The following is an 18,775-nucleotide window of genomic DNA, read 5'->3' on the forward strand; positions in this document are numbered from 1 at the left end:
CACCCTGCTCGACTGGGGATTTTATGGTGTCTCGGATGTAAGGGTGACTCTCCCTTGAGGTGGGGTACTGTTTAGTGAATGAGTGGGGGAGGTCCGTCAATAGATTCCTCGCCTGCCATTTTTCCACAGTCATGCTTGCATGTGGCAAACACCGCTAGGTGTTTCTGAATTCGTTTTGCCACAGCTTCATTTTCGCTCCCCGGAGGGTCATACTCAGATGGCTTTTTAATAGCAAAAACCGAGTGAGCATCTGAAATTTCTATCACTCCTGCCTTATCTCCCAATCCCATCCAAACATAGTCCTGATTATAATCTATCACCGCGCCATACTGATCCAACACATCAGTCCCTAAAATTCCCCTTCCGTCGGGGGTGGTCATCAGCATAGGTGCTGGGACCTTACAGTTGTGGTCTCCCAACTGAAGTTCAGTGGCCTTCCCTGTATACGCGGTGGTTGTATCACCGTTAAACCCTTTAAGGGTCATACAATCCTTGCCCGCCGCTGCATGGTGTTCAGGGTATGGGGTGTGGATGATGGTAATGGCTGAGCCAGTATCGATAAGCATAATCTGCTGCCTGCCCCCTTTTAAGACAATAAGGACTACTGGTCTCCCGCTACCATCACGTTGGAACCCCACTTCCAACCAATCTTTGGGGTCCGAACCCTGTCATTGGGTCGATGCTGGAATGGGTCTCTCTAATGAGTGTGCATCGGCCATTGTGTGCACCGGTAAATGATTTTGCATCCTCCCTGTGGCAATTTGGGTTTGTATAAGGGTTATCAATTGAGCCAATTGTTGATCTGCCCCAGAGGACTTGGATTCGACCCTCGGGAGGTATCTATGTGTTGCATCATGGTTCGGTGCTGGTCTGGGTCTGCTGCAGTCTTTTGCTAGGTGGCCTACCTTCTACAATTAAAGCACTGTCCCTTAAAGGGGTAGTGTCAAGATCCCTCCACCATTGACACTGGTTTATTTGCAGTGGGTGGTGACTTCACCTTTAACTGGTCTTTTACCATCTCCCAGGCTCTTTGAGCTGGTCTCTATATCTGTCCACTGATTGGTGGGCCTCATGGCTAATCCCAGGGTGGTTTTAACTAAAGGGTGGAGTTAGGTCAGGAACATCGATTTAAATTGTTCCTGATTCTTTCCTACTGTAGCATTTGTGGGTGCCTGGTTCTGCGTACATTGATAGATATCGTACAGGCTATTACTGAAGGCTCTAGGCGTCTCTTCAGGGTACTGCTTGGTCTGATTAAGCAAAGCCACTAAGTTCAAGTTTCAGATCCCTAAATGGTTTAGGATCTCGGTCATGAGTACATCGGCCACTGCGGCAGGCCGGAGGACTTTTAGGGAAGTGGAACAGGCCAAGAAGAGGACTCGTGTTCAGTCTTTCTCATCCCGCCCACCTCCTATTAACTTCCAGTGGGTCATCCCCAACACATGACTACAAGCCGTGGTGTCAGCACTAGATATGGGCCGTGACTCGGTCTGGTTGCTGGTGATGTGGCCGTATGCATTACGTCGTGAAGTGGTTACTATGGCTACGATTGGTTCTTGTGTCCCCAAGGTATCCCATTCTACACCACTCTCCAGGGGATTATACTGACTGCCTTCCGCTTTCCAATCTGTCTTCCCCTTGTCCCCTTCTGCTGTCTCTGTTATGGCTCCCCGTGTTACTGCGGATACCAGGGCCCGCTGCTCCCTAACTTATTTTTTAGCCTTGCTATTTCTAGTTAGCACTGGGAGTGATCTGCCTCCCTATGGGGCTTCTTAATTACTTCCCTTAATGCTCCCCTAGCATCTTCCCCTCTTGCTGGAGCCTCAAGTTTTCCAATTTATACATTTTTTAAACTCTAATTTGTTGTCATTTGCTTCAACAGCTGCGGTGGTATTTATGTTTGAGAGACTATGTTGTTGTAGCAATGAAGCTGCCTGATCGGCCCCTCTTTCTAATTGCTTAACACTGTGGTTTAATTGGCCAATTTCTTGTCTTAAATGCTGTATTTCTCCCTCTTAACTGCTTCACAAGTTGGAAGCCTTCTTCCTTTTGTTGTTTTATACCTTCAATCTCTCTTTCTTTTAGTTGAATCTCTTCTACTTGTAATTCTTTCAAAACTTGTATCACTTTGGCGTCCTGTCTCATTAATTCCTCATCTCTCCTGGCACAATAAAATGCGCTGAAGGCCACGAGACTGTTTGCCCGTTTTGATCTCAGCTCTCCCCTCTCTACTCCTGGATAAGTTTCACCATCTCCGCGAAGGACGCAGGTTGACCCTGGTGGTGTGCCGTGCCCTGCCGGTGCCTTTAACTCTTCTATGTCTTGTATCGGGAGCTTTTTGGACAACCTCTCCTGATAAACCCAGCTCAACATTTGTTTATTGTTGGCTTCCTGTCCACGACTGACCCCTTCATCCTGTGTCTTTTGAATATAACTCCTGATGGGTCCCCACTTAAACAGTTACAACTATCGAGATGACTGCTTCCCTAAGACGCAACTCCCGATCTGTTTAATCGTTTCAATTATAATCGCAACACAGGTTAGAATCGCAACTCCCGAGATTTCCAATTGTTCAAAAGAATCATCAAAAAGCTGTCTCGCCAGCTGCCCGCATTCTCCACCAATTGTAAGATTTCTACATCTCTGGCATTTAAATTCGACAGCGAGATGATTCTTTCTAAGCAATTGGAACATTTATTAAAAAACACACACATGCACATCCACTTAGTTACAACAGATACAATGAGGTTATAATACTTCCCTTTGTCTGGCTGGTTTAAACAGACGGCTTGCTGTTTTAGCTGGTCTTCAGTGAGAGGTCTCATGTCGTGAGCCCAGCAGAGAGAAGAGTAAGAAAAGTCTTTGAAAAGTGTAAAGAACTTGGGCAAAGTCCCTCAAAACGCCTCCGGATTGGACCTTGGTTCCAGGGAAGTTCTTTATTGGCTCTCCTCACACATGGCTGTCTGTACGAGCTAAGCCACCTCGATTAGGTTAATTGCTTTCCCATTAACACAATACACACAAGCCATGCCTGTTTTATTTCAACAAAAACAGGCCTTTCCGTATAATCTACACTTTTAACATTTATACATACACAGAATCAATATTCTTTTATTCTTACACACTTCCTCACACTGAACGCCCTCTGCCCACTCACTCAATCAATGCTGCTTTGTAACTTGCCGATCCTTCTCCACTTTTTAAAAATTAATTCACGAGATGTGGGTGTCACTGGCAAGGCTGCCATTAATTGCCCATCCCTAATTGCCCCTTGGAAAGGTGGTGGTGAGCCGCCGCCTTAAACCGCGGCAGTCCGTGTGGTGAAGGTGCTCCCACAGTGACTTTGCCGTAGCGGTTTGTTACAAGTGAATCAGAAATTTACAGCACAGAAGGAAAAGTCATTATTATTAAAAACTTTCATTGTGGAGCATCTTGGGAATCGCCCATCGCGTCCCGCCGGCCGACAAACAGCTACCCAGCCTAATCCCACTTTCCAGCTCTCAGTCTGTAGCCCTGCAGGTTACAGCACTTCAGGTGCACATCCAAGTAGTTTTTAAATGTGGGGAGTGTTTCTGCCTCTACCACCCTTTCAGGCAGTGAGTTCCAGACCCCCAACCATCATCATAAGCAGTTCCTCGAAATCGAGGAAGACTTGCTTCCACTCTAAAAGTGAGTTCTAAGGTGACTGCAATGACAGTCTCTGTCACAGGTGGGACAGACAGTGGTTGAAGGAAAGGGGAGGGTGGGACTGGTTTGCCGCACGCTCCTTCCGCTGCCTGCGCTTGGTTTCTGCATGCTCTCAGCGACAAGACTCATCCACCATCCTCTGGGTGAAAACATTTCCCCTCAAATCCCCTCTATACCTCCTCCCAATTACTTTAAATCCATGCTCCCTGGTTGTTGACCCCTCTCCCAAGGGAAACAGGTCCTTCCTATCCACTCAATCTCTGCCCCTCATAATTTTATACATCTCACTAAGGTCTTCCCTCAGCCTCCTCTGTTCCAAGGAAAATAAACCCAGCCTATCCAATCTGTCCTCATAGATAAAATTCTCCAGTCCAGGCAACATCCTCGTAAATCTCTGTACCCTCGAGTGCAATCATGTCTTTCCTGTAATGTGGTGACCAGAACTGCACGCAGTACTCCAGCTGTGGCCTAACTAGTGTTTTATACAATTCAAGCATAACCTCCCTGTTCTTGTATTCCATGCCTCGAGTAATAAAGACATTTCATATGCCTTCTGAACTACCTTATCTACCTGTGCTTCAGGGATTTGTGGATCTGCGCACAAGGTTCCTTTCTTCCTCTCGCTGGGCCATTTCATGGGGCAGTTAAGAGTCAACCACACTGTTGTGGGTCTGGAGTCACATATCGGCCAGACCGGGTAAGGGCGGCAGATTTCCCTCCCTAAAGGACATCAGTGAACCCGATGGGTTTTTAAACAATCCAGTAATTTCATGGTCACCATTACTGATGTTAGCATTTTTTTTTAAATCCAAATGTTTTTGATTAACTGAATTTAAAGGCCCCTTGTGGTGTTCCTCCTAATTTCATGTCATCAGCAAACTTAGATACACAACTATAATAAAAACAGAGAATGTTAGAAATCTCAGCGGGACAGGCAGCATCTGTGGAGAGAAAGAGAGTTAACATTTCGGGTCTGTGACTCTTCATCAGAACTGGGAAAGTTTGAGATGTAACAGATTGTTGAGGAAGCGCGGGGGAGGGAAGAACAAAAGGGAAGGTCTGTGATGGGGGGGGGGGAAGGCAGGAGAGATCAGAGACAAGGGGGATGATGGGCAGAAATGAGGTGGTGATGGGACAAGTTAGGAAACACAAGATGTGGTGTGATCCCACCACTAATCACATCTTCCCCTCCCCTCCCAGCATTCTGAAGGGACCGCTCCCTCCGCGACCCCCTGGTCCATTCCGCAGTCACCCCCAGCACCCCCTCCCCTTCCCAGGGTACCTTCCCATTCAAGCGCAGGAGATGCAACACCTGCCCTTTTACCTCCTCCCTTCCCACTGTCCGGGGCCCCAAACACTCCTTCCAGGTGAAACAGTGATTTACTTGTACTTTTTTCCAATTTAGTATACTGTATTCGCTGCTCACGATGCGGTCTCCTCTACATTGGGGAGACCGAGTGTGGATTGGGTGATTGCTTTACGGAGCACCTCCGTTCAGTCTGTAAGTGTGACCCTGAGCTTCCGGTCGCCTGTCACTTTAATTCCCCACTCCACTCCCACTCTGACTTTGGCCTCCTACACTGTTCCAATGAAGCTCAGACCGTGACCTCTGCTCACATTTTGTTTCCTTTGACCCCCTTTCCTTTTTACAACCCCTCCCTTTCCCTCAGCAGCTGGTGACGATTCCACCATTCACTCCCTTTCTCGACTCACCTTGTTTCCTCACTTGTCCCATCACCATCTCATTTCTGCCCATCATCCCCCTTGTCTCTCTGATCTCTCCTGCCTTCCCCCCATCACAGACCTTCCCTCCCCTCCCCCTTTCCCTGCCCCCACACTTCCTCAACAATCTGTTACATCTCAAACTTTTCCAGTTCTGACGAAGGGTCAGACCCGAAACGTTAACTCTGTCTCTCTCCACAGACGCTGCCTGACCTGCTGAGATTTACAGCATTCTCGGTTTTTATTTCAGATTGCAGCGTCCGCAGTATTTGGTTTTGTATCACAGATACAACTCTTTATTCCTTCATCCAAGTTATTGATCACATCAGGCCAAGCTTTTGGGAGAGAGCGAGGTTGTCAGGTAAAAACTTTAATAAAGGTATTAAAAGACACACAAAATGCAACGGATGTATTTCATCAAGGTCATATGAAATATATCAACTTTTTATATTTTGATAAAACTGTTTTAGACTTTAACAGAACAAATGGCCAAATATAACATCGAGTGATTCAATTGGTTCACCAACAAACTGGACACAATGTCTACCTGCGGGTTTCCGCTATAAATGCCAATATGGATTTTCAATGTTTAACCTTTGACTCAATCATCACGCAGGAATTGAGATTTGTGGCCAGGCAGGGAATATGTACGATGTCTTTGTACTGGGTATATTTGAGTATGGGCTTCTTTATGAACACTCAATCTACGCTCAGCAAGAGCACTTTATTTTCAAGTAATAAAAATAGTATTTTATTATTTAAGTAATAAGAATGTAAAGATGTTGCACTCAACTCACCTCAGCAGTGCTTTTTTTAAAAGGCATATCTATCTTAAAAACTGTACTGGCATCAGAAAGCACTAAGATCAGTCTAAAGCCAGTTAAAAGATTACAAACGGGTCCAGCATCAAATCTGCTTTTCCACCACGATCGGTGCCAGAATCAGATGATGATTAAAGGGACAAGGTACAACATTGGCGAGAAAGACGGGCGTTGTGGTGAACGGTTGCTATTCAGACTAGAGGGAGTTAAACAGTGGTGTTCCCTAGTGGTTGGTTGGGACCAGTATATTAATAACCTAGACTTGGGGAAACAGGGCATCATTTCAAAGTTTGCAGATAACAAAGCTTGGAAAATATAGTAACCAATGAGAAGGATAGTAAGAGCGGAGAGCCGGGCCGTGGGTACGGGGGGCGGAGGCCGTGGGCACGGGGAGCTGGGCCGCGGGCACGGGGAGCTGGGCCGCGGGCACGGGGAGCTGGGCCGCGGGCACGGGGAGCGGGGCCGCGGGCACGGGGAGCGGGGCCGCGGGCACGGGGAGCGGGGCCGCGGGCACAGGGAGCGGGGCCGCGGGCACAGGGAGCGGGGCCGCGGGCACAGGGAGCGGGGCCGCGGGCACAGGGAGCGGGGCCGCGGGCACAGGGAGCGGGGCCGCGGGCACAGGGAGCGGGGCCGCGGGCACAGGGAGCGGGGCCGCGGGCACAGGGAGCGGGGCCGCGGGCACAGGGACCTGGGCCGTGGGTACAGGGGCAGGGAGCTGGACCGTGGGTACAGGGGCAGGGAGCTGGGCCGTGGGTACAGGGGCAGGGAGCGGGGCCGTGGGTACAGGGGCAGGGAGCTGGGCCGTGGGTACAGGGGCAGGGAGCTGGGCTGTGGGTACAGGGGCAGGGAGCTGGGCCGTGGGTACAGGGGCAGGGAGCTGGGCCGTGGGTACAGGGGCAGGGAGCTGGGCCGTGGGTACAGGGGCAGGGACCTGGGCTGTGGGTACAGGGGCAGGGAGCTGGGCCGTGGGTACAGGGGCAGGGAGCTGGGCCGTGGGTACAGGGGCAGGGAGCTGGGCTGTGGGTACAGGGGCAGGGAGCGGGGCCGTGGGTACAGGGACAGGGAGCTGGGCCGTGGGTACAGGGGCAGGGAACTGGGCCGCGGGTACAGGGGCAGGGAGCTGGGCCGTGGGTACAGGGAGCTGGACCGTGGGTACAGGGGCAGGGAGCTAGGCCGTGGGTACAGGGGCAGGGAGCTGGGCCGTGGGTACAGGGGCAGGGAGCGGGGCCGTGGGTACAGGGACAGGGAGCTGGGCCGTGGGTACAGGGGCAGGGAGCTGGGCCGCGGGTACAGGGGCAGGGAGCTGGGCCGTGGGTACAGGGGCAGGGAGCTGGGCCGCGGGTACAGGGGCAGGGAGCTGGGCCGTGGGTACAGGGAGCTGGACCGTGGGTACAGGGGCAGGGAGCTAGGCCGTGGGTACAGGGGCAGGGAGCTGGGCCGTGGGTACAGGGGCAGGGAGCTGGGCTGTGGGTACAGGGGCAGGGAGCTGGGCCGTGGGTACAGGGGCAGGGAGCTGGACCGTGGGTACAGGGGCAGGGAGCTAGGCCGTGGGTACAGGGGCAGGGAGCTGGGCCGTGGGTACAGGGGCAGGGAGCTGGGCCGTGGGTACAGGGGCAGGGAGCTGGGCCGTGGGTACAGGGGCAGGGAGCTGGGCCGTGGGTACAAATACCTTTGAAGGTGGCAACAACCTGTATTTGTACAGCAGCTTTTTATGTAGTCGAACGTCCCAAGGTGCTTCACAGGAGCACTATCAAACAAAATTCAACCTCAAGCCACATAAGGAGATATTAGGACAGGTGAACGAAAGCTTGAAAGAGGTGGGTTTTAAGGAGTGTTTTAACGGATGTGAGAGAGGTGGAGAGGCTTCGGGAGGGAGCTCCAGAGCTTGGGGCACAGGCAGCTGAAGGCACGGCCACCGAGGGGGAAAGATTAAAATCGGGGGATGCACAAGGCAAGCGGCCAGAATTGGAGGAGATTAGAGGCAGGGTCGAGTGAGGCCATGAAGGGATTTGAAAAAAAGGATGAGAATTTTAAAATCGGGTTATTGACTGACCGGGAACCAATGTAGGTCAGTGAGCACAGGGCCAATGGGTGAGTGGGACTGGGTGTGAGTTAGGACACGGGGCAGGGAGCACAGCGGGTGATGGGTGAGTGGGACTGGGTGTGAGTTAGGACACGGGGCAGGGAGCACAGGGGATGATGGGTGAGTGGGACTGGGTGTGAGTTAGGACACGGGGCAGTGAGCACAGGGGGTGATGGGTGAGTGGGACTGGGTGTGAGTTAGGACACGGGGCAGTGAGCACAGGGGGTGATGGGTGAGTGGGACTGGGTGTGAGTTAGGACACGGGGCAGGGAGCACAGGGGATGATGGGTGAGTGGGACTGGGTGTGAGTTAGGACACGGGGCAGGGAGCACAGGGGATGATGGGTGAGTGGGACTGGGTGTGAGTTAGGACACGGGGTCAGTGAGCACAGGGCCAATGGGTGAGCGGGACTTGGTGCGAGTTAGGACACGGGGCAGTGAGCACAGGGGGTGATGGGTGAGTGGGACTGGGTGCGAGTTAGGACACGGGGCAGTGAGCACAGGGGGTGATGGGTGAATGGGACTGGGTGTGAGTTAGGACACGGGGTCAGTGAGCACAGGGGGTGATGGGTGAGTGGGACTGGGTGTGAGTTAGGACACGGGTCAGTGAGCACAGGGGGTGATGGGTGAGTGGGACTGGGTGTGAGTTAGGACACGGGTCAGTGAGCACAGGGGGTGATGGGTGAGTGGGACTGGGTGTGAGTTAGGACACGGGGCAGTGAGCACAGGGGGTGATGGGTGAGTGGGACTGGGTGTGAGTTAGGACACGGGGTCAGTGAGCACAGGGGGTGATGGGTGAGTGGGACTGGGTGTGAGTTAGGACACGGGTCAGTGAGCACAGGGGGTGATGGGTGAGTGGGACTGGGTGTGAGTTAGGACACGGGGTCAGTGAGCACAGGGGCCGATGGGTGAGTGGGACTCGATGCGAGTTAGGACACGGGGCAGTGAGCACAGGGGGTGATGGGTGAGTGGGACTTGGTGCGAGTTAGGACACGGGGCAGTGAGCACAGGGCCAATGGGTGAACGGGATTTAGTGCGAGTTAGGACACGGGTCAGTGAGCACAGGGGGTGATGGGTGAGTGGGACTTGATGCGAGTTAGGACACGGGGCAGTGAGCACAGGAGGTGATGGGTGAGTGGGACTGGGTGTGAGTTAGGACACGGGTCAGGGAGCACAGGGGGTGATGGGTGAGTGGGACTGGGTGTGAGTTAGGACACGGGTCAGTGAGCACAGGGGGTGATGGGTGAACGGGATTTAGTGCGAGTTAGGACACGGGTCAGTGAGCACAGGGGGTGATGGGTGAACGGGACTTGGTGCGAGTTAGGACATGGGTCAGTGAGCACAGGGGGTGATGGGTGAACGGGACTGGGTGTGAGTTAGGACACGGGGTCAGGGAGCACAGGGGGTGATGGGTGAGCGGGACTGGGTGTGAGTTAGGACACGGGTCAGTGAGCACAGGGGGTGATGGGTGAGTGGGACTGGGTGTGAGTTAGGACACGGGGTCAGTGAGCACAAGGTGTGATGGGTGAGTGGGACTGGGTGTGAGTTAGGACACGGGGTCAGTGAGCACAGGGGGTGATGGGTGAACGGGACTTGGTGCGAGTTAGGACACGGGGGCAGTGAGCACAGGGGGTGATGGGTGAGCGGGACTGGGTGTGAGTTAGGACACGGGGTCAGTGAGCACAAGGGGTGATGGGTGAGTGGGACTGGGTGAGAGTTAGGACACGGGTCAGTGAGCACAGGGGGTGATGGGTGAGCGGGACTGGGTGTGAGTTAGGACACGGGGGCAGTGAGCACAGGGCCGATGGGTGAACGGGACTTGGTGCGAGTCATGATACTGAGAGCAGAGTTTTGCATGAGCTCAAGTTTATGTATTGTAGAATGTGGGAGGCCAGCCAGGAGAGTGTTGAAATAGTCAATAAGCAGGGCAAGTTGATAAGGCTGCTACAAAAGTATACAAGATCTATTTATATTCTTTATAGAGTACAAAAGCAAGGGGAATACACAATAAATGGTAGGACACTGAGAAGTTAGAGGAACAAAGGGACTTTGGAGTGCAGGTCCACAGATCCCTGAAGGTGGCAGGCCAGATAGTTAAGAAGGCATCCAGAATACTTGCCTTTATCAACCGAGCGATAGAATACAAGAGCAAGGAGGTTATGCTTGAACTGTATAAAACACTAGTTAGGCCACAGCTGGAGTACTGCGTGCAGTTCTGGTACATTACAGGAAGGACGTGATTGCACTAGAGAGGGTGCAGAGGAGATTTACGAGGATGTTGCCTGGACTGGAGAATTTTAGCGATGAGGAAAGATTGGATAGGCTGGGGTTGTTTTCCTTGGAACAGAGGAGGCTGAGGGAAGACCTCATTGAGTGTATAAAATTATGAGGGGCCTGGATAGAGTGGATAGAAAGGGCCTATTTCCCTTAGCAGAGGGGTCAACAACCAGGGGCATAAATTTAAAGTAATTGGTAGAAGGTTTCGAGGGGATTTGAGGGGAAATTTCTTCACCCAGAGCGTGGTGGGGGTCTGGAACTCACGGCCTGAAAGGGTGGTAGAGGCAGAAACCCTCACCACATTTAAACAGTACCTGATGTGCACCTGAAGTGCTGTAACCTACAGGGCTACGGACCCAGAGCTGGAAAGTGGGATGAGGCTGGGTAGCTCTTGGTCGGCCGGTGTGGACACGATGGGCCGAATGGCCTCCTTCCGTGCTGTAAATGTCGATGATTCCAAGTTGTGCTTTATAAAACACTGGTTAGGCCCCAGCTGGAGTATTGTGTCCAATTCTGGGCATACTTCAGGAGGGTGTCAAGGCCTTCGAGAGGGTTCAGAGCAGATTTACGAGAATGATACCAGGTATGAGGGACTTCAGTTACGTGGAGAGTCTGGAGAAGTTATGGTTGTTCTCCTTAGATCATCATCATAGGCAGTCGCCCGGAATCGAGGAAGATTCTTAAACTGAGTCCTTAGGTGACTGAACAGTCCGATACGAGAACCACAGACTCTGTCACAGGTGGGACAGACAGTGGTTGAGGGAAAGGGAGGGTGGGACTGGTTTGCCGCACGCTCCTTCCGCTGCCTGTGCTTGGTTTCTGCATGCTCTCGGCAATGAGACTCGAGGTGCTCAGCGCCCTCCCGGATGCACTTCCTCCACTTAGGGCGGACTGATCTTTGGCCAGGGACTCCCAGGTGTCGGTGGGGATGTTGCAGTTTATCAGGGAGGCTTTGGGGGTATCCTTGTAACGTTTCCTCTGCCCACCTGGGGTTCATTTGCCATGAAGGAGCTTGGAGTAGAGCGCTTGCTTTGGGAGTCTCGAGTCAGGCATGCGAACTATGTGGCCTGCCCAGCGGAGCTGATCGACTGTGGTCAGTGCTTCGATGCTGGAGATGTTGGCGTGGTCGAGGACACTAATGTTGGTGCGTCTGTCCTCCCAGGGGATTTGCAGGGTCTTGCGGAGACATCGTTGGTGATATATCTCCAGCAACTTGAGGTGTCTACTGTACATGGTCCATTTCGTTTCAAATGTTTCCGTTTCGGATGCCCTCCTTAGAGCAGAGGTGGTGAATGATGAATGATGAAAGGTTTTGAGAAGAGTAAATAAGGAGAACCTGTTTTCAGCAGCAGGGGGGTTGGTAACCAGAGGATGCAAATTTAACGCAATTGGAGAAAGAACCACGGCTGGTGTGAACATTGTGTTTTACACCGCGAGGTGTTGGGGTCTGGAACGCTCTGTCTGAAGCACGCTCAACTGTCTCTTTCAAAAAGGGAATGGGATAAATACTTAAAGGGAAAATATTGCAGGGCTATGGGGAAAGTGGGACTAATTGGATCGGTTTCACACGCAGCGGCACAATGGGCCAAATGGTCTTCTAGTTTCGAGGACATGACTGAACTTGCATCTGAAATAATACTATTACTGAAGTCTCTGGAAATGACAATAAGATGGTTAAATGTCAACGGCTCAATTTAGGATGAGACTTATCCTGGAATTCCTGCACTATAACATCAATTATATTTACAAAACACGACTGATCTGCAGGTTAGGAATCTCCTTCATGCACAGATTGGAATGATTCATTCTAAGTAACTTCTGTCGGTCAGAGATGAGCTTACATCTCTAACTGTGGGTCAGAGAGATGGGCTTACGGCTCTAACTGTGGGTCAGAGATGAGCTTACATCTCTAACTGTGGGTCAGAGAGATGGGCTTACGGCTCTAACTGTGGGTCAGAGATGAGCTTACAGCTCTAACTGTGGGTCAGAGAGATGGGCTTACAGCTCTAACTGTGGGTCAGAGAGATGGGCTTACAGCTCTAACTGTGGGTCAGAGAGATGGGCTTACAGCTCTAACTGTGGGTCAGAGAGATGGGCTTACGGCTCTAACTGTGGGTCAGAGAGATGGGCTTACAGCTCTAACTGTGGGTCAGAGAGATGGGCTTACAGCTCTAACTGTGGGTCAGAGAGATGGGCTTACAGCTCTAACTGTGGGTCAGAGAGATGGGCTTACAGCTCTAACTGTGGGTCAGAGAGATGGGCTTACAGCTCTAACTGTGGGTCAGAGAGATGGGCTTACGGATCTAACTGTGGGTCAGAGAGATGGGCTTACAGCTCTAACTGTGGGTCAGAGAGATGGGCTTACGGATCTAACTGTGGGTCAGAGAGATGGGCTTACAGCTCTAACTGTGGGTCAGAGAGATGGGCTTACAGCTCTAACTGTGGGTCAGAGAGATGGGCTTACGGATCTAACTGTGGGTCAGAGAGATGAGCTTACGGCTCTAACTGTGGGTCAGAGATGAGCTTACAGCTCTAACTGTGGGTCAGAGATGAGCTTACAGCTCTAACTGTGGGTCAGAGATGAGCTTACGGCTCTAACTGTGGGTCAGAGATGAGCTTACGGCTCTAACTGTGGGTCAGAGATGAGCTTACAGCTCTAACTGTGGGTCAGAGATGAGCTTACGGCTCTAACTATGAAGCAGCTCCATTACTCGCCCAGTCACAAGTTACACCCCTCACAATTCGACCAATCAAAAATTGGATTCCATCGGTGCCCAAAGCAAGATGAGAGCGGGACTCTCAAACTTCAGCCAGAAACTGAAGGAAAATGGTTAACGATTCTTTCTACATTTTTAGATTCTAAATAAAAGAATTTGTTTTTAAAGTGATCCGACATTATACTGAGGGAAATGCTAGCCAAAGTCCATTCTGCAGCCTTGGCCTCGCACATATTCCTGTTAACATCGCGCTGCTGCAACCAATGTGCCAACACTTTCTAAAGGATAAAGCAACTTCTGCCGGAGTCTGTCAGGCAGTAAAATATCAGCCTGTGAATACTGTCCCCATTGCAGCCAAGACAACAAGGAAAGGACTTCTCTGATACAGCACCTGTGTTGAAATGACTGACGCACTGAGGCCAGCTGGCCCGCTATGTTGGAGGGGGACCCTGATATCTGAGTGTCAGGTAAAACGAGCGTGCAAAGTTGTTGACCACGCTGCAGCTGTCCTGTTCCTCGATGAGTGGCAGTAGGAAGGCGAGGAACAGCAAGAGCAGCAGCAGGAGCTGGAGAGGGAGCGCTGCACAGCACGCTCGCGACAGGTAGTGCCACAGCCCTCGGGACGTCTGCTGGAAAACACATTCCACACGTCAAGCACACAAACACTTCACACTCATCAGAACCTGCAGTTTAGGCTTCAAAATGTAACATTTAATAACACTTTTTTAAAAAAGGTTTTCAGCTAAACACAGAAAACATTGGACAAAATCCGATTTGGACCACACAGACATCTCACCCTCCATTCATTCAACTTCAGCTCAACTAAAACTGCCGCCTGTATCAGCCTGGCACCGTCCCGCTCACCCGTCACTGCCTGTATCATTCCCGCTCACCCGTCACTGCCTGTATCGGTCCCGCTCACCCGTCACTGCCTGTATCGGTCCCGCTCACCCGTCACTGCCTGTATCGGTCCCGCTCACCCGTCACTGCCTGTATCGGTCCCGCTCACCCGTCACTGCCTGTATCATTCCCGCTCACCCGTCACTGCCTGTATCATTCCCGCTCACCCGTCACTGCCTGTATCCGTCCCGCTCACCCGTCACTGCCTGTATCAGTCCCGCTCACCCGTCACTGCCTGTATCGGTCCCGCTCACCCGTCACTGCCTGTATCGGTCCCGCTCACCCGTCACTGCCTGTATCGGTCCCGCTCACCCGTCACTGCCTGTATCGGTCCCGCTCACCCGTCACTGCCTGTATCCGTCCCGCTCACCCGTCACTGCCTGTATCGGTCCCGCTCACCCGTCACTGCCTGTATCCGTCCCGCTCACCCGTCACTGCCTGTATCGGTCCTGCTCACCCGTCACTGCCTGTATCCGTCCCGCTCACCCGTCACTGCCTGTATCGGTCCTGCTCACCCGTCACTGCCTGTATCAGTCCCGCTCACCCGTCACTGCCTGTATCATTCCCGCTCACCCGTCACTGGCTGTATCATTCCCGCTCACCCGTCACTGCCTGTATCCGTCCCGCTCACCCGTCACTGCCTGTATCGGTCCCGCTCACCCGTCACTGCCTGTATCAGTCCTGCTCACCCGTCACTGCCTGTATCATTCCCGCTCACCCGTCACTGGCTGTATCATTCCCGCTCACCCGTCACTGCCTGTATCCGTCCCGCTCACCCGTCACTGCCTGTATCGGTCCCGCTCACCCGTCACTGCCTGTATCCGTCCCGCTCACCCGTCACTGCCTGTATCCGTCCCGCTCACCCGTCACTGGCTGTATCATTCCCGCTCACCCGTCACTGCCTGTATCGGTCCCGCTCACCCGTCACTGCCTGTATCAGTCCCGCTCACCCGTCACTGGCTGTATCATTCCCGCTCACCCGTCACTGCCTGTATCGGTCCCGCTCACCCGTCACTGCCTGTATCCGTCCCGCTCACCCGTCACTGCCTGTATCCGTCCCGCTCACCCGTCACTGCCTGTATCAGTCCCGCTCACTCGTCACTGCCTGTATCCGTCCCGCTCACCCGTCACTGCCTGTATCAGTCCTGCTCACCCGTCACTGCCTGGCACCGTCCCACTCACCCGTCACTGCCTGTATCAGTCCCGCTCACCCGTCACTGCCTGTATCCGTCCCGCTCACCCGTCACTGCTGCAGTCGATAAGCTGCCCCCTCCAGCTCACCACAACCGTCCATTCCTCACACACTGGCCTCTTGTGCATCCCTTTATCCAACAATTGTCTGCAGTTCCATCAGCTGCCTGGGCTGCACACAGTACCACTTCCTCTCTCTGAACTCTTCTGCCTCTCACCCTCCCAGTCGCCCGTTCCTCCTTAAAAAACACCTCTGACCAAGCTCATGCTCATATCCAATATCACCTTTGGCTCAGTCGCCATTTCTGTCTGCCTCTCTCACCCTTTGCTCAGTTACAGCATTGCTGTCTCCGAGTCACAAGCCCCACTCCAGACACTTGCAGATATTGCAGTGCTGAGGGAGCGCTGCACTGTCGGAGCACAGCACTGTCGGAGGGGCAGTACTGAGGGAGCACTGCACTGTCGGAGGGGCAGTACTGAGGGAGTGCCGCACTGTCGGAGGGGCAGTACTGAGGGAGTGCCGCACTGTCGGAGGGGCAGTACTGAGGGAGTGCCGCACTGTCGGAGGGGCAGTACTGAGGGAGCGCCGCACTGTCGGAGGGGCAGTACTGAGGGAGCACTGCACTGTCGGAGGGGCAGTACTGAGGGAGTGCCGCACTGTCGGTGATGCTCTTCTTCAGATGAAACATTAAACCGAGAACCTCATCTACCCTCTCAGGTGGACGTAAAACATCTGCCTCCTGTTTCTGTGACACACCTTGGTATGATTTTTGACCACTGTAAAGTATTGTTCTTGTTAATACTGCCCCCAATCTCTCAGCCCCGAGTCGTGCGCGTGGCCCCCAGTCACACACGCTCACATCCAATCAGCCAATCGCTGCCTCCAATCAGCCAATCGCTGCCTCCAATCAGCCAATCGCTGCCTCCAATCAGCCAATCGCTGCCTCCAATCAGCCAATCGCTGCCTCCAATCAGCCAATCGCTGCCTCCAATCAGCCAATCGCTGCCTCCAATCAGCCAATCGCTGCCTCCAATCAGCCAATCGCTGCCTCCAATCAGCCAATCGCTGCCTCCAATCAGCCAATCGCTGCCTCCAATCAGCCAATCGCTGCCTCCAATCAGCCAATTACACTCGTCACTGTTTCCAAAAACGTCCATCACTATATCGAATAATATTTGCAAATTAACCTTGACCTGAAGTAGTGCTGTAGATTTTAATCTTGTAATGCTAAAATTCATACCATCTTAAAGGCAAAGACCAAAGTAGAAGAGAAACTGAGAGGGGAGATTATAACATCACTGCATTGTGTGTGGACAGTCGCAGTGTGAGCAGCGCCTGGCGAGAGATGGGGAATATCGAAACTTCGCTTCCGCCATTATTCCTCTGAAGCTGCAATCAGCTGAGTGCAGCAGTGCCTCATGCTCGGGTCACTGATACACGCAGTGCCTCATGCTCGGGTCACTGATACACGCAGTGCCTCATGCTCGGGTCACTGATACACGCAGTGCCTCATGCTCGGGTCACTGATACACTGAGTGCCTCATGCTCGGGTCACTGATACACGCAGTGCCTCATGCTCGGGTCACTGATACACGCAGTGCCTCATGCTCGGGTCACTGATACACGCAGTGCCTCATGCTCGGGTCACTGATACACTGAGTGCCTCATGCTCGGGTCACTGATACACGCAGTGCCTCATGCTCGGGTCACTGATACACGCAGTGCCTCATGCTCGGGTCAATGATACACGCAGTGCCTCATGCTCGGGTCACTGATACACGCAGTGCCTCATGCTCGGGTCACTGATACACGCAGTGCCTCATGCTCGGGTCACTGATACACGCAGTGCCTCATGCTCGGGTCACTGATACACGCAGTGCCTCATGCTCGGGTCACTGATACACGCAGTGCCTCATGCTCGGGTCACTGATACACGCAGTGCCTCATGCTAGGGTCACTGATACACGGAGTGCATCACATTCTGCTTTCATCACAAATTATGTTCCAGGATTGGACTGGTGCTGGGGGGAGCGGGGAGAGATGCACACAGTAACTTGACAAAACTGGTAGGAAAGGAACCAAATGCAAAGGAAAGCAAGGATTTCAGGGATGTAATTACCTTCCTGAACTCATCGACCTCATCCTGGCCTTGAATCTGCAGAAAAAAAAACATGAAAAGTAGAACACTGAGAAAACATCGAGCACAGCCCAAACATCAGAGAGAGACCTGGCATCCCCCTCCCGGCCCAGAGCCAGACGTTCCCCCCCCCGGCCCAGACCCCCCCCCCCCCCCCCACCGGCCCAGACCCCCCCTCCCGGCCCAGAGCCAGACGTCCCCCCCCCCCCCACCGGCCCAGACCCCCCCTCCCGGCCCAGAGCCAGACGTCCCCCCACCCCCGGCCCAGAGCCAGATGTCCCCCCCCGGCCCAGACCATCCCCCCCTCCCGGCCCAGACCACCCCCCCCCACTCCCGGCCCAGACCACCCCCCCCCCCCCCTCCCGGCCCAGAGCCAGACGTCCCCCCACCCCCGGCCCAGAGCCAGACGTCCCCCCCTCTGGCCCAGACCACCCCCCCCACTCCCGGCCCAGACCACCCCCCCCCCCCCCCGGCCCAGACCCAGACGTGTCCCCCCCCCCTCCAGGCCCAGACCCCACCTCCCGGCCCAGAGCCAGACGTCCCCCCACCCCCGGCCCAGAGCCAGACGTCCCCCCCCCCTCCAGGCCCAGACCCCACCTCCCGGCCCAGAGCCAGACGTCCCCCCACCCCCGGCCCAGAGCCAGACGTCCCCCCACCCCCGGCCCAGAGCCAGACGTCCCCCCACCCCCGGCCCAGAGCCAGACGTCCCCCCACCTCCCGGCCCAGAGACAGACGTCCCCCCACCCCCGGCCCAGAGCCAGACGTCCCCCCCCCCTCCAGGCCCAGACCCCACCTCCCGGCCCAGAGCCAGACGTCCCCCCACCCCCGGCCCAGAGCCAGACGTCCCCCCACCCCCGGCCCAGAGCCAGACGTCCCCCCACCCCCGGCCCAGAGCCAGACGTCCCCCCCCCCTCCAGGCCCAGACCCCACCTCCCGGCCCAGAGCCAGACGTCCCCCCCCCCTCCAGGCCCAGACCCCACCTCCCGGCCCAGAGCCAGACGTCCCCCCACCCCCGGCCCAGAGCCAGACGTCCCCCCCCCCTCCAGGCCCAGACCCCACCTCCCGGCCCAGAGCCAGACGTCCCCCCACCCCCGGCCCAGAGCCAGACGTCCCCCCCCGGCCCAGACCATCCCCCCACCCTCCCGGCCCAGACCACCGCCCCCCCCCTCCCGGCCCAGAGCCAGACCCCCCCCCTCCTGGCCCAGAGCCAGACCCCCCCCCTCCTGGCCCAGAGCCAGAC

At 54.4% G+C, this 18,775-nt stretch overlaps 2 protein-coding genes across 4 annotated transcripts in view; one reads left to right on the forward strand and one right to left on the reverse strand.

Annotated features, from left to right (window-relative positions):
* The first annotated feature begins 6,555 nt into the window (after positions 1-6,555).
* LOC139245911 (leucine zipper protein 4-like) lies at positions 6,556-11,892 on the forward strand. Its single transcript, XM_070871356.1, has 2 exons — positions 6,556-6,929; positions 11,868-11,892. Exons 1-2 carry the CDS (start codon positions 6,556-6,558, stop codon positions 11,890-11,892), a joined length of 399 nt encoding a protein of 132 aa, XP_070727457.1.
* The window catches only part of syne3 (spectrin repeat containing, nuclear envelope family member 3), a 125,249-nt gene continuing 115,576 nt past the window's right edge, over positions 9,103-18,775 (reverse strand). For 2 of the 3 annotated variants that reach the window (XM_070871359.1, XM_070871357.1), the window contains exons 17-18: positions 17,518-17,553; positions 9,103-13,935 (exon numbers count right to left, since the gene is read on the reverse strand). In XM_070871359.1, coding sequence (XP_070727460.1) covers positions 13,738-13,935; positions 17,518-17,553 — 234 coding nt within the window. In that variant the 3' untranslated portion in view covers positions 9,103-13,737. The remainder of the gene's footprint in view (positions 13,936-17,517; positions 17,554-18,775) is intronic. The other variant, XM_070871358.1, reaches the window with a different exon arrangement.

This window comes from Pristiophorus japonicus, unplaced genomic scaffold (assembly GCF_044704955.1).
Source record: "Pristiophorus japonicus isolate sPriJap1 unplaced genomic scaffold, sPriJap1.hap1 HAP1_SCAFFOLD_246, whole genome shotgun sequence".
NCBI classification, from domain to species: Eukaryota; Metazoa; Chordata; class Chondrichthyes; family Pristiophoridae; genus Pristiophorus; species Pristiophorus japonicus.

What these genes read in the sequence shown, in the direction of transcription:
- LOC139245911 (XM_070871356.1), top strand. Translation starts at nt 6,556, where the DNA reads ATGAGAAGGATAGTAAGAGCGGAGAGCCGGGCCGTGGGTACGGGGGGC. An exon ending in CACAGGGACCTGGGCCGTGG is followed by an intron (nt 6,930 to 11,867) that starts GTACAGGGGCAG and finishes TGCCCTCCTTAG; the next exon opens with AGCAGAGGTGGTGAATGATG.